We start from the raw sequence: 15827 nt of genomic DNA, 5'->3' as shown, positions 1-15827 counted from the left end.
GATACATTCAGAAATGTATCTGCCTTGAAAAGTTGGGAGACATTCAGATGTACCTGCCTTGAAAATAACCTATATTCAACAGTCAAACTTCAACACAGGAAATATTTAATTTTGTAATATAGGTAGTCCTCAACATATAACCACAGTTGAGCCCAAAATTTATGTTGCTAAGTGAGGCAGTTGTTAAGTGAGTTGTGCCTCATTTTATGAGCTTTTTTGCCACAGTTGTTAATCAAATCACTGCAGATGTCAAATGAATCATGCGGTCATTAAGTGAATTCAGTTTCCCCAGTGACTGCTTGTTGGACGCTGGCTGGGAAGGTTATAAGTAATGACCACATGACCCCAGGACAGTGTAACTGTCATCAATACATACCAGTTGCCAAGTGCCCGAATTTTGATCCCATGACCATGGGAATTCTACAATGGTTGTAAGAGTGAAAAACTGCCATAAATCACTTTTTTCAGTGTTTTGTAACTTTGAACGGTCAGTAAATGAATGGTTCTAAGTTGAAGGCTACCTCTATGTGATAAACTGCTCTGTGATAATATTTATGTTATAAAATGTTTTCTAAAATTTGCCAAATTTCAATTGCACAAGAGTCATGACTCCCAGATTTCGGATGCATTGTATTGGTTAACCCATTTGATGTATCATAGTTCAAAACATTTTTCTCTATGGTTCATCTTTCCACCCATTTAGTAGTATATAAATTTATATGCCTCCCAATGACTTTGAACAGCTTTAGAATTTTGTGTGTGCTCCTGCTTTGGCAGTGAAATTTCAGATTTTTAAACATTTTTATTTTTATTACTCGTGCTATCCTTTGAAAGTACTTGCCACTTAAAAATTGCTGCTCCTGAAGGCGGAACCTGAAAATATTTTGCATGACTGGACAGAAACTTGCTTTACAAAGAAGAACACTAGCTTTAAATAAATTTTTATTTTAAGTCATAACAATATGGTTTCAGTATTGTATCTGTGAGTTGTTCCTCATTATTGTTTTGAAGCTCTGAATTATGTCCTGGTACTGAAAATATGTTTTGAAAATACTTATTCTGAGATCTGTGTTTCTGTTTTTTAATTGGACTTGCTTGCAAGACTTTTCCCTGAAAGGTACATAGATACCTGAAGGGTAGGATAAAAATTGTTCTAGAAATTAAATGAAATTAAAATACAATGTTTTCTCATTACCATATTTTTATATTTTTTTCTTCTTTCCTAAATTGATAAAATTATTCCATATATCTTATACTTGGTTGTTTGTAAATATATAGTTACTGGGCACATTCTGATGAGTAGCTGAAGATATCCATTTCTTAAAACTTTAAATGTTCAAATGATAATTTTAAATAATCAAATCCAAGATTAAGCTTTTAGATACATAAATGAAGACAGGCCATATGCCTTTTTTATTAACCCAGGACAAGAAATACATCATTTCAATCATGTCTTTATAGGGCAAATACTTCTGAGGTGCTTGAAAGAAAAATGTTGCACTTCATATTACTGACATAGCAGTGAGAGCTACATATTACTGAGTTTCTGATAAACACCAACTCTTCCCTTCAGTTAGTTATTACTAGGTATTTCAGTTTCCTGATTTTTTTTCTCTTGATATCTGAACCAACAAAATAGGGAGGAGATAAAAATTCAGAACTATGGTCAAATGAGGGACACCACAGGAAGTGTATTTGTCAGGATCCTGACTTGTCTTTGCTTTTGTTTTTTGAAGAGCAACCACTGAAAGCTGTGAGTGAAGCGGTGGTAGAGGTAAGAGAAGGCTGCTTAAAACATCAATTTTCAAATGTCTTTTTGCTGTGGGAGATACAGGTATTCCAATAACTTTTCATTGCAAAACTGTTAGGAAATTGTTACATGCCCCTGTCATATAATTTTTAATGCCAATCTTGTAATGTTATATTATGATCAAAGCAAATTCTTCTGTTTTCTGGAGATAGCTAATGTCCAGAATACCATTTGATATCGCTTGAAATAATCATAGGGGTATTTTTCTCTCTTTTGTTCCTGTGCCAATAAAACAAGTAAATGCAGGTGAAATGTTAACTGAAATGTTTCAATATTAATGGTGTTTTTGGTGGTGGGCCAGTTGGAATTTGCTTCTCAGAAGAGACATTAATAGCATACCTGTTTAGTGACTGTTGAAGAATCAAGACCCCAGTTAAGCTGAATGTTTATTATAAATAGTTTACTGCTGTTTAAGTCACTGTTGTGAAATTCATTGAGTACTGGATAACATCAAATCCCAATAGTTCAAATCAATGGTTTTCAACCTGTGGTCCATGGACCCCTGGGGAGCCGGGATGTCATCACATGAGGTTTGCGAAGGCTTGAAGAAATGTTATGATTTAAATCTTGAGTTAAGTCTTGGGAGTCCATGGCCATAGTTCAGGCCATAAAAGAAATTTAAAGGGGGATTATGGTGAAGAAAAGGTTGAGAACCATTGGTCTAAATACAGAAATAATGTGAATTTTGGGCAAACTGTAATGATCATTTTCAGCAATGTTCAATGAGATATTTGCAGAACAATTAGAAGCTTATGGGTATGAACACAAAAGCATTCTTCACATGTTCATGAGCAGAAATATACTACCTTCAAATCTGAAATTAATATATACCTATTGTGAATGATAGCTACTAAACCATTAATAGCCTTCCACAATTTTGTCTTATGATCTTTAAAGCCATAACTCTGTCTTGTATAAAATTCAGTAGCTGAAGGAGAGTGATGCAGTGATTCCTTTATTGTGATATAAAACTTCTACTATTCTATTTCACTGTATGCACCAGATTCTAGTATAAGAAAGAGAAAAAATTGCATATATAATTATATTTAACTGCATAATCACTTTTCTTTTAAAGCATCTCTCAGTGATGTAACCTTTTGTAATATAAGAACCCTTTGATTATTTTGATATTAATTTGATATTCATTTTTGCATCTTTTTGAACTCTACAATATCAATATCAAGCAGTAGTATACAGAGCTGACTGCAGTAGTTCAAATGTGGTTTTACCAAACATTTTTCTAAGATGTTATATTAGTAGTTCTAACGTTCACATCAACTTATGTTATATCTGTATTTACTCTATGTAGTAGATTTGAAAAGATTCTTTTCAACTTCTAAAATTAGATGTATGTAATTATATCACCTTAATTGCTGCTTTAAACAAAAATTTTACATACTAAATATTATAATAATTGTTCTTATGTCAAGGAAACATTAGTGAAGTACATTTCTTAAATTGGTAAATAAAGATATGTATTGAAATGCATTTGAAATAAAGCTTTAGATATAATTTTTTTAAAAAAAATCAGTTGGAAGATTGTAGCAGACCCACATACTTTGTGTATAGTTTTATATGGAATTTTTGTTAGGTAAGAATTTGCTATCTTGATTCCGATTTGCATCACTGGAAGTGGTCTCATTCTGGCGGAATTCAGATAAAAGGCCATCTGTCTCTAAAATTAGTGATACTTATAGGGTGAAATTTTGAGGAAAGAAAGGGAGGACGTACCTAAGAGGATACGTCTTCCATGTAAGCATTTGCTATTAATGTTAAACTGGTAGGCAGTGTAGGCTATGGTGTGGGATGCTGCTTTTAGAACTTGGCCATACCACTATAGTCGTTTGGTCCTTCCAAAACATTTCTATAGGGTTTGAACTTTATGAAAACATTAAGTTTCTTTTGCTTTAATCATTCTTTGGTCATGTAACTTGTGTGTTTTGGATCATTGCTTGTTGCATGACCTCTTTTCTCTTGAGCTTCAGCTCATGGACAGATACCCTGATATAATCCTGTAGATTTTGTTGAATTCATTGTTCCAACAGTAATGGCAACCTGTCCTGGTGCAGAGGCAGCAAAGCAGGCCAAACCATGGTATTGCCATCCCCATGTTTCACAGATGGGATAAAGTTTTTCTGTAAGAATGCATGTGTATGCAAACGTAATGCTTTTCATCCAAGCCAAAAAGTTGTTTTTTTAGTTTCACCCATCCATAGAACATTCTTCCAATAGCTTTCTGGTTTATTCATGTGGTGTTTCACAAACAGTAGGCAGGCACCAGTGTTCTGTTTTTGGATTTAGTGACTTTTTCCTGCAACCCTGCTAGGCAAGGTTTGGCCTGCTTTGCTGCCTCTGCACCTGGACAGAATGGAATAGAATTTTTTATTGGCCAAGTGTGATTGGACACACAAGGAATTGTCTTGGTGCATATCCTCTCAGTGTACATAAAAGAAAAGATACCTTCATTTAGGTACAACATCACAACACAAATGATGGTCAATATATCAATATAAATCATAAGGATTACCAGCAACAAAGTTACAGTCATACAGTCATAAATAGAAAGAGATTGGTGATGGGAACGATGAGAAGATTAATAGTAGTGCAGATTTAGTAAATAGTTTGACAGTATTGAAGGAATTATTTGTTTAGTAGAGTGTTGGCCTTCGGGAAAAAACTGTTCTTGTGTCTAGTTGTTCTGGTGTGCAGTGCTCTATAGTGTCGTTTTGAGGGTAGGAGTTGAAACAGTTTATGTCCAGGATATGAGGGATCTGTAAATATTTTCATGGCCCTCTTCTTGATTCATGCAGTATACAGGTCCTCAATGGAAGGCAGGTTGGTAACAATTATTTTTTCTGCAGTTCTAATTATCCTCTGAAGTCTGTGTCTTTCTTGTTGGGTTGCAGAACCAAACTAGACAGTTATAGAGGTGCAAATGACAGAATGAATAATTCCTCTGTAGAACTGGATCAGCAGCTCCTTGGGCAGTTTGAGCTTTCTGAGTTGGCGCAGAAATAACAGTCTTTGTTGTCCTTTTTTGATGATGTTTTTGATGTTAACTGTCCATTTTAGATCTTGTAGTATGATAGAACCTAGAAATTTGAAGGTTTCTACTGTTGATACTGTGTTGTCAAGTATTGTGAGAGGTGGAAGTATGGAAGGATTTCTCCTAAAGTCTACCACCATTTCTACGGTTTTGAGTGTGTTCAGTTCCAGATTGTTTTGGTCGCACCACAAGGCTAGTCATTCGACCTCTCGTCTATAAGCGGATTCGACATTGTCTCGAATGAGACCAATCACTGTTGTGTCATCTGCGAACTTCAGTAGTTTAACAGATGGATCATTGGAGATGCAGTCATTGGTATACAGAGAGAAGAGAAGTGGGGAGAGCACACAGCCTTGGGGGGGCCCTGTGCTAATTGTACAGGTATTTGATGTGATCTTGCTTAGCTTCACCTGCTGCTTCCTGTTTGTTAGGAAGCTTGTGATCCACTTACAAGTCTGTACCTGTAGCTGGTTTAGCTTAGTTAGAAGAATGTCTGGAATGATGGTATTGAATGCTGAACTAAAGTCTGAATTTAAAGTTTTTTTAAATTTAAAGTCTGAATGAATAAATGCTAAACTAAAGTAAAGGTTGCCATTACTGTTGGAACAATGAATTCAGAATATTACAGACCTTACTCTTGATGTGATTTTGGTTGGTTTACCATTCTTGGGGAGGGTAATAATGGTATTGAATTGCCTCCATTTATATACATCTGCTTGACAGTGGATTGATGTGGTTCAAAATCTTTGGAAATAGTTTTGTAATCTTGTCCAACCTGGTGAGCATCAACAATTGTCTTTAATATAAATTTTATTAAAAGTTTTAAGATAACATAAAAACTAACACAAATATAGAAAAAAGAGAACTAAGAAAGAGACGAAAAGACAGTGGTACAGAAAGGATAACAAGAAATAAAAGAAGCTTTTCATTTGCTTTGCAGTAAATGGATGTATAATTACAAAGTTTTCTCTTATTCTATTATTATTAAAAAACCTCACTTTTTTCTATTACACATTTTTTCTAAACATCAAAACTACAATTCATAAATGCATTTTTTTCTGTTTTGTGGAAAAAATGTATAAAGGATTTCTACTCAGCAATAAATGCAAATATTCCTCTAATTAAGAAGTTAATTTGGCCATCTCTGCAAGTTCCATAATTTTTACCAACCATTCCTCCCTTATGGGTAGTGTTAAACCTTTCCATTTTAAGCTTATGATAATGGTGGTGCAGTTGTCATATTTAAAAACAACATTTCATGCTTCTACTTCAATTGTACTTTTTAATTGTACTTTAGTTTTTTTTAATTTTCTGAAATAATATATGTTTAGTCCATTTTTAGGACAACTAGCTTTCAGGGATCCTCAGAAACCTCCCATTGTACAAACTACCACAACCTTCTAAATTATTGTGTTGTGAAGATCAGACTTCAGTAGTAAATACCCAGAATTTTGTTCTTTAAATAACACAGGACTTTCCACATACCTGCTTATAATCTCATTGATTGAAGCCTCTGAGTCTAATTTCCCTTTAAATGGACTGATATTTGAATTTACATACTTTTGTGCACACAGAGTTATGTAATTTTGGATCATTTTCCTACAACCAATAAATGAACAAATATAATGTTTTTGACTCATGTTTAATTGGGTTCACTTTACCTAGTTATTCTAAAATGGAATATTTATATTATTTCAACTTTTGTCTTGCCTATTCGTTTCTGGGTTTTGGTTTCCACAAAATTACATTGTGAAGCTTTAAATGATTGAGATAGCTGTTTAAAAAGTTTGCTGTACTTTGTCTTTTCTTTGGGAATAAAATAATGGATTGTAATCAGTGCTACACTTAGAAAAGAGGCAAGCTGATCTTTTAATATAAAAAGGGAGGTGGAAGAATTAGCATTCAGTTACTTAGTTGAGGATGCTAATTTGCTTCTGGTGTCTGGCTCAAAATACAGATGTTTAGTGAGTGGAACAGAATAGGAGAATAGGAGAGTATTTTTAATGAAATTATGAAATTGTATATCAGAAAAAGTAAGAGGAAGATGCTGAAGCTTAATATAGATTCATACTTTTGGAGCTGAAAGGTTCAACCAATTGGAAATGGGAATCTTTCTTGTTCTACCTTAGATATTTAAATCATATACCCCTGTATAGTTAAAATTTGAATGGTAACAACACTTTGAGATTTCAGTAAGATTGTTTTGAGCCCTATACTGATGAATCATCTGCAGCCTCTAGGCCTTTTTATTAATTAGGATTTCTGAAAATTGAAAGCACAATTATCAGTTACCATTTTGACATTGAAAATTCTATCTCAAACCTTATGTATGACATGGCTATATCCATTGTGGCGCATGTCTTCTCACCTTCTCAAACGTTAAATGTAATTTTCATTTCCCAAAGGTGCTTTTTCAAAAGGCAACTGGACTTTTTTTGTTTTTCCTTTCTCATCCAAGAAGCTTCTTCAGAACTGGATAAGAGGTGAAAAGTCCAGTTGTCTTTTGATAAAGCACCTTTGGGACAACCATGACTTGGATGACTGAGAATTTTCATAGACAGTTTTTATTTCATTTTAAAAAATGTGCTTCTGTCTGAAAATTATACCTTGTCAAAGCAAAATGTTTATGTAATTTATATATTGTTTACTCCCAAATAGTCCTGGAAAACTTAAGAAAATATCTCTATTCCACTAACTCTCTGTGTAAGGTTGGGAACACCCCCTGCTTGAAACCTGGATGCCACCAGAAGGCAATATCAACCTCCACTAATAGCAATGTGCCTTTTAGGGAGGGAGGGAGGGAGGGAGGGAGGGAGGGAGGGAGGGAGGAAGGAAGGAAGGAAGGAAGGAAGGAAGGAAGGAAGGAAGGAAGGAAGGAAGGAAGGAAGGAAAAAAAAATATCTAGGAGGCACTGAGACTCCAGTCCATGTTCACTATAGACATTTGCTACTATGTGAATGGTGTGATTTATTGGGGAAAGCACAAGTTAGTAGGTTACATTTTTATTTTTGGAGAGCCAGTTTGGTATTCTGGTTAGTCTACAAACTGTGAAACTGTGGAACCTGTGAGTTTTATCTTGCCTTGGGCACAAAGTTAACTGGATGACCTTGAGCCAGTTATTCTTTTTCATCCCTAAGTAGAAGGCAATGGCAAATCACTTCCGCAAATTTTGCAAGAAAAATGTAGAGACTCGTTCAGGCAATCATAAGAGTCTAGTCTCTCAAAGGCACTAACGTTTTTATATCTTACCTTTCAAGATCTTAAAACAGCTTACATGGGGATCTCCATTTATCTTCACAAAAACAAGCTTCTGCAATACGTTGGGCTGAGGCTGACTGACCTAAAAACCACATAGTGAATTTCCCTTACTTAAAGATGGAGTCTGGATCTCACTAGTTCTAATTCAGCACTGTACCTATTATACTATGGTGACTTTCCACTACCGTGTTTCCCTGAAAATAAGACCCTATCTTGTATTTTTTGAACCCTGAAATAAGTCCTTGGCCTTATTGCCATGCACTCAAAAGCCCAATTAGACTTATTATCAGGGGAAGTCTTGTTTTGGGGGAAACAGGGTAATACTGGTGGAATACTGGTGTTAAAGCTGAATGAAATTGATGAAGTGGAATTTGGCCAATATGTTGATTCTGCAGATTAACAGTAATAAGCCAGGCTTCAGAAGGGTAAGCTAATATTGACATTTCCACTTAACCAAGATACCAGAATCTCAAACATAAAAGAGTAGAATTAGACTGTTGTGGTTATTTGCACATTAAAAACTTAGAATCATGTTTTCTAATGAAAGAGCTGTTAAGGGTAGATTTTTCAGCCTTCTCATTTTCAATTTTTTTTATAAGACTAACGTTGGTTCAGAAGCAATTAACATTTGGAATGTTAGCTTCCTAGTCTTGGATTTTAGTCAGTATTTACGTTTTGTGGAGAATAGATATAGCCTTTGGTTACTGTTATAAAGATACATGTTAATGATCCTCTCGTTAAGGTTATATTTCACTATTGTCATATTCCCGAGTAATGTTCGCCTTGTAAAAGAATACTTCTAATTACTGTATATTCTTTGAAATTGGTCACATAACCAAGTGAATTTACTTCTTTTTCTCATTATCACTATGTTCTACAAAATATAAAATATTTTGGTCCTTTCTGAAAGCAAATATCTCAAGCTGTCCTTGAGCAGCTATCTAGACATTTTCCTACCTTGTTGGAGGTATGTATGTTTTCAGCAGTCTTCCTGTATCAGAAGGCTTATTCTTTCCCCGCCCCCCCCCAACCTATATAATTGCTTGTTAGATAAAGCAAATTGATAGAAAGATTTTGATAACAGTCAAGCACAAGACACAAGTCCTCCTGTAGATTATTAGGACCTTTACAAGGCTTGAGTTCAATTTTTTTCTCTCTGAGGCTACTTCAAAAAGCAGTTATTGATCTGAAATTGCTATGCAATTTTTATTGTTTATGACTAATTTAGCAAGATGGGACAATTAAAATAATGATAACATTTCTTCTTCTATTAGAGGCTACATTTTATGTAACCATGATGCTTTAAAAACCTGCTTAAATTGATTCTGAGCAAACGTAGTATAAATATTTTATACCGTGCTTATATGATCAAGTTACAGTTTTAAGAAAAACAAAGTTGTGTAAAATGTCAGAAAAACAGAATGCCAGAATTTAAATCCACTGCAGTTTCAAAACAATTGTTGATTAGGTTCTAACAGGCATTTTTACCAACTTAATTTATTCTCAAAGTTGGGTTTGCCGTTTATTTTGCTTGATATGAAAATAAACCAGACTGTATGTTTTAGATGAACAGAAACAATGGCTTTTTTAAAAGCCTCTCACTCACTCATTAGTAAGGAGTGCTAATGCATTATTTTGGGGGGGAAGAACTATTTTTTGCTTTTTGAAGACTGTGACTGAGACCTGAATAACAGCAGAAATCATCCAAAGGCCCATTAAATTCCAAGGCTGTATTGTGTCAAGAAATTGCTTTGGTTATTTGGATGTTAATATTTTATTTCCAAGATTAATTTTTGCAGAAATGACAAAACAAACAAAAATTGTTTAGCTAGATGCCAAGGACTGTAGGGCTCTTATTATATCTTTAGGTAGTGGAAAGGATTTTCTCAACCAAGTAGGGTAAGCTCCACCTGTCAACATTTTCTCTTTACAACTGCATAAAATCCAAGAGGGCGGATTGGAGATTTCTGCTTATTTAGCTTGTAAATAGTCAGAGTAAATTAAACTCAGAGGATATATGTTGTAGCTAACACAGGAAAACAAATCATTTAGCTTCTTAGAAGATGAAGTATTTTGCTTCTTGCTGACTCCTTCCACTTTGGCAGTTAAATAGGACAGAATTATGTGTGCTGCACAAAAAAGAAACTGATGAGATATTCTGGAGAGACTTAAAAATCTGTATATGTATGTAAAAAGCCTTAGATGTATATTGAGAAATGTAATGAAGATTTTTCCCATTTATAAATGAATGTCAGTTTTACGTACCCTAGACTGTAACAAATTGTAATTATACTTCTATAACATTTAGTGCTGGTTGGCACATTCATCTTGATGGCAGCTTCAGACAGTGATAAAGAAATAGCTACTTCAGGGGGGAATTTTTTAAACTTGAAATTATTACACAAGAAAAGTGGTTATAATTCTTAGTGACTCCAGGCCTGGTTGCTTTGTTTGGTTATTATTTTTAAAGGAGAAAGGAAGTGGACCAACAGGTGCATTCAGAAAATAGGAAAATGACAAAAATCAAACTCATTTTACTTTCAGTTACTCAAAATACAGACTGAAAATGTCAGTATTCCAGACTCTAGAATTCCAGTATTAGACTGTCGAATTTGGAAATAAAACTTAAGTAGAAATTCCTAGGTTACTTGAATTAAAAATAAATTAATATACCATATTCAAAATGTTGAGTCAAACAAGCAAAAGTTGCATTTCCAAATCAAAGGCAAGACCACAATCTTGATTTACATCTTCTGGTATATTGCATTAAGCCATAATGAAGTTGGGTTTTTTTGGTTAAGACTAATGGATAAAGTACAGTCTGAGGTCTTTATGTAGTTAGGAAATGCTGTTACTTTGTGGTCCTGAAAATTATTTTCCCTCTTCAGTTGCAAAAAAATTGATGGCTCCCTCTATTTTGAGATAAAAAGTATGCAAGAACTAGTAAAAACATTGCAATTACCTCATCCCAATTCCAGGTAAAAAGTAATAATCCCGATTCTACTCTCTTTCAAAACGCAGTCCTGCTTTCTTATATAATTATCTTATTGTAGCTTTGCCTCAGAAATGTTAATTAAGTGTTGTCCCCAGATAGTAATAGGTTATGCATTCCTACTTTATTTTCTAAGTTTATTTGCAATTCAGGCCACTACGGCTAGCTTAACAAACCATGGTCTAGTGCAATATGAAAATTTAGACATTAAGCACCAGAGTTAATAAAAGAGATATAAATTAATAAAGCCATGTATCTTCAGAAATAACAAACTGAAATATTTATCTAATACTTTAAAATAATGGAATAAATAAGGAACAGAGTTTATTTGTGACCAGATATGAGCACCAGGAAGGAAAACATTACATTCTGATAACTTTTTTTTCCTCACATGCTTACTTCTGCCATGAATCTCCTGAAACAAAACATTTTCAAGGGAAAAGGAGAAATCTGTGATAGAAGATTATTAATTCCCAAACATGCTGATCTCACAGAAACAAAGCAAAGAACCTGGGAGACAACTAAATATGCCATATTTAGGGCTCATATGTTTTACTCTTTCAGGCCCAAGTTATTGGAACATTTTGATCCTGCAGTCTTAAAGTCTCTTTAGGTCTACTAGAATAGAGAAGCGTGGAACACTTCTGCAAATACTGCATACATCTTGTTTAGATTTCTTACATAGAAAGCGTGGTTAAAACGTGGGACTGGAACTCAGGAGACCCTGAGTCATAGCAACTCTCTGCCATTCTTTCTCAGCCAGGCCTAGCTCACAGGTTTAAGGTTCTGCAGATAGAACGAACAGGTTATGAAATCTGTCAGATTTGCCATCCTTCTCTCGCTATGCTTTGCTAGGTGCCAATCTGCCATAAGTCAAGGAGCTTTGGGGAGCTGGGAAAATTGAAAATGATCTTCGTTGGCCTGATACATAATTTCGACATGGTTTTCCTTTTTCCTTTTCCCTTTTGAAAAAGCTATATCATTTGATCATATGAAATGGCATACTAGCTTTGTGATTTATAATTTGTTTATGTTTAATCATATTAAGAGTCTATCAGAAGTTGTCTTATTTGGTTGAGGATTGGGGCCTTACTAATCAATTTATTTATTATAGGTTGAATGGCTCATCCATGAGCATATCTTGTACTGTTCATACTAGAATGCTCTAGTTATGTCCACATTTACACATGCATTATTTCTTGATTTAAATTTAGACCTGGATCATCATGATGATTTCCAAGCTTAATTTGCATTGTTGAGCTTTATTGACTGGCTATTCCTATGTAAAGTTTGTTAATCCTTTGGGAGTAGGTTGATGATGTAAGAATTCTTGTGCATTTGCAATAAAGATAGTATAAATTATTACATGATGTAAATATTGCAGTATGCTTGCTTGTTTCCCTACTTTAGTTCAAACAATATTTTAGATGCTTTTTAGAAAACATGTAATTAGTATTGGTAAAAACCATTGCAAATAAAGATGTTCTAATTCTGGTGGTTAATAGTGAATATGGAACATTAGACTGCAGCCAAATGTTCTGAAACAAAACTGTTCCCTTGTGTTGAGTGGATAAAACTGTTTATAGAATTCTGTACATTGGAAAATCTCTTGATTTTTGACAGTGTAGGTAGTCCTTGAGTTACAACAACAATTGGGACTGGGGTTGCTATAGTTGCAGTGGGAATGATGCAGTCGTAAAGCACAATATTGTGACTGCATCACTTAATGACAGCAATCCTGGCACTCCCAGTTGTTGTCATAACTCCAGGTTGTACGGGTTGTTAGATGGGAAAAAGCAGTGGGAAGGGTCCAAGTGCTATGGGAGAGGTGGAGCTGCTGCAGGCAGGCACTAGCAAGCATGGGCAGGTCAGCAGAAGCTGGCAGAGGCTTCAGGTGGGTCAGCGGAGGCTGCTAGGACTGACCTCAGGTGGGTGAGTGGAAGGTTCATGAGGTCAAGGTGCTGCTGCAGGCACACTTACACTATGGATTGTGGATGGTGGGGGTGCTATGAAGTACCGGATTCCTGGGAACTTGCACTCTGTAACAGGCTCCTCAGGAGAAAAAGCAGGGGGAGCAACTTTCTAGGGCAACTTGCAACTTCTAAGGCCGGAATAGCTCAGGCTGTTAGAGCCTGTTGTTAGAACACAGTAGCCTGCAATTACTGCAGGTTCAAGCCCGGCCCAAGGTTGACTCAGCCTTCCATTCTTTATAAGGTAGGTAAAATGAGGACCCAGATTGTTGGGGGGGCAATAAGTTTACTTTGTAAAAATATACAAATAGAATGAGACTATTGCCTTATACACTGTAAGCCGCCCTGAGTCTTCGGAGAAGGGCGGGATATAAATGTAAACAAAAAAAAAAGGCAACTTCCCTACTGGCTTCCTCATTGATTTTGCTTGTGGGAAGCCAGAAAAGAAGATTGCAAATGGCAATCACAAGACGTGGTTCACTGCAATGTAATTGTGAGCCAGGCATCTAAGTGCGCAATTACATGACTGCGATGGCTGGAATTTCAAGGAATAGTCATAAATCCACTTTTTCAATACTGTTGTAACTTTGATCTGTCACTAACTGAATAGGACTATCTGTCTGGAATTATTGAATCAAAATAGTGCAGATGGACTCAAACTTTTAAATTCTTCAGTTTACATTATGTTAGTAAATATTGAAGCAATGCCTCTTCAGTTGTTTTACACTTTTTTTTTTAAATAACTACCCAGTTTCCTAGGAAAATTCAAATATTTTTGAGTAACAAACCATAATTCCTTTATCATAAGTGCACTTGCTTGCTCACATCAAAGCAAAATTGTATACTAAAATACGGGTATTCTGCTAAATGTGTAGGATTCCCAGTGAGGGCATAAAAAAGATGGATCATCAGGCTAAGGGCCATCTACCTTATTTGGACCAATTCTTACTTCTCTAGTTTCCTCACTGCCTTCCAGCAAAACTAAATAATATAAGTGGAAAGGCCTGGAAAGCAACAGAGGTTAACAGTATCAATTTTTATTATTATTATTATTATTTATTTTTTTTACATTTATATCCCGCCCTTCTCCGAAGACTCAGGGCGGCTTACAGTGTGTAAGGCAATAGTCTCATTCTATTTGTATGTTTACAAAGTCAACTTATTGCCCCCCCCAACAATCTGGGTCCTCATTTTACCTACCTTATAAAGGATGGAAGGCTGAGTCAACCTTGGGCCTAGTGGGATTCGAGCCTGCAATAATTGCAGGCTGCTGTGTTTTTAATAACAGGCTATCTTACAGCCTGAGCCACCACGGCCCACAAATAACATATGGAAGCAGAAACAGAAGTTTCCTTTTCTAGCATTAAGATGTAATTTTAAAAAAATAATCTAGCTTTCCATATAATATATAATAAATCAAAACACTTTCTTGCTTTCTTCTGAATCTCGTTTCATGTTCTTGAGCTAGGGCAGTTTGCAGGCTGCCTTATTCTACATTGGTATCAAAGTAAATTTTCCAGTATCAAACCTGCCATCTTCTTTTCTGCTCCTGCAAAATATACTCCTGAGTATTATGAGGAGAGTGAGAACTTCAACCGATAGAAATACTTGATACCTTTCCTTATCCTTCTCATATAGTGCAAGTCCCCACTTCTTTAGGCTGTAGACTTATTAGTAAGGAATTAATGCAAAAAGTTTCAGCAAACTATTTGCCCTTTCTTTATCTCTTGATTCTTTTGCTCTGATATCCATCTGAGAACACATAACTGCCCTAAAGATGGTAATCTAATTTAACTCAACTGAAACAAGATTCGAGAATGGAGAAATTAAACTTTTTTTTTTTTTTTTTACATTTATATCCCACCCTTCTCCGAAGACTCAGGGCGGCTTACAGTGTATAAGGCAATAGTCTCATTCTATTTGTATATTTACAAAGTCAACTTATTGCCCCCCCAACAATCTGGGTCCTCATTTTACCTACCTTATAAAGGATGGAAGGCTGAGTCAACCTTGGGCCGGCTTGAACCTGCAATAATTGCAGGCTACTGTGTTCTAATAACAGGCTCCTTACAGCCTGAGCTAATCCGGCCCTGAATGTTCAACTCACTGGCTTGCTTGCTTGTGAAAAGTAAAAGGCCAATGGAAATACACCAAGTATGGGTGTCGGGGAAGAAGTCTTGATTGATGAATAATGAATGAATAATTTATTCACATCTATCAGCTTTTTTGGGAATATGTTTGAATGCAAATTTAAAACAAGAAGGGAGAATGATTTGGTATGAATCTGTTGTGGGGCACAGTTGAGCTGTCCAGCTAGAACTCAAATTAGTCTCTTTCTCTCTGCAGATACCTGAAGGAATTCCGCACAGAGCAGTGTCCCCTGTTTGTGCAGCACAAATGTACTCAGCACAGGCCCTACACATGCTTCCACTGGCACTTTGTTAATCAGCGTCGTCGCCGATCTATCCGCCGTCGGGATGGCACCTTTAACTATAGCCCTGACATTTACTGCACCAAATATGATGAGACCACAGGGATTTGCCCTGAAGGAGATGAGTAAGTTACTCAAGGTTGCATTTTACTTGACCTGACGGAAAGTCCAGTCAATTCAGCTTTTAAAATCTTACAGAAGAGCTTATCAAGAATGTAGAAAAACTGCAATGGAAACTTGAAGAAAATATTTATTATGATTGCACTACTTATATATATATTTCTCCCAAAGTAAGGGCTGCGTTTCAAAGTTTTGTGCTT

The 15827-nt window shown here is 35.5% G+C and overlaps 1 protein-coding gene across 4 annotated transcripts in view; it reads left to right on the top strand.

Annotated features, from left to right (window-relative positions):
- UNK (unk zinc finger) overlaps window positions 1–15827 on the top strand; it is a 66389-nt gene that overhangs the window by 17731 nt on the left and 32831 nt on the right. For 3 of the 4 annotated variants that reach the window (XM_058166587.1, XM_058166586.1, XM_058166589.1), the window contains one exon: window positions 15423–15632. In XM_058166587.1, the coding sequence (XP_058022570.1) occupies window positions 15423–15632 (210 nt within the window). Of the gene's footprint in view, window positions 1–1793; window positions 1835–15422; window positions 15633–15827 lie in introns of those variants that run through there. The other variant, XM_058166588.1, reaches the window with a different exon arrangement.

Source organism: Ahaetulla prasina, chromosome 2 (genome assembly GCF_028640845.1).
Source record: "Ahaetulla prasina isolate Xishuangbanna chromosome 2, ASM2864084v1, whole genome shotgun sequence".
NCBI lineage: Eukaryota > Metazoa > Chordata > Lepidosauria > Squamata > Colubridae > Ahaetulla > Ahaetulla prasina.
The sequence above is the reverse complement of the archived record's forward strand: the minus strand, read 5'-3'. Positions and strand labels throughout refer to the sequence as shown.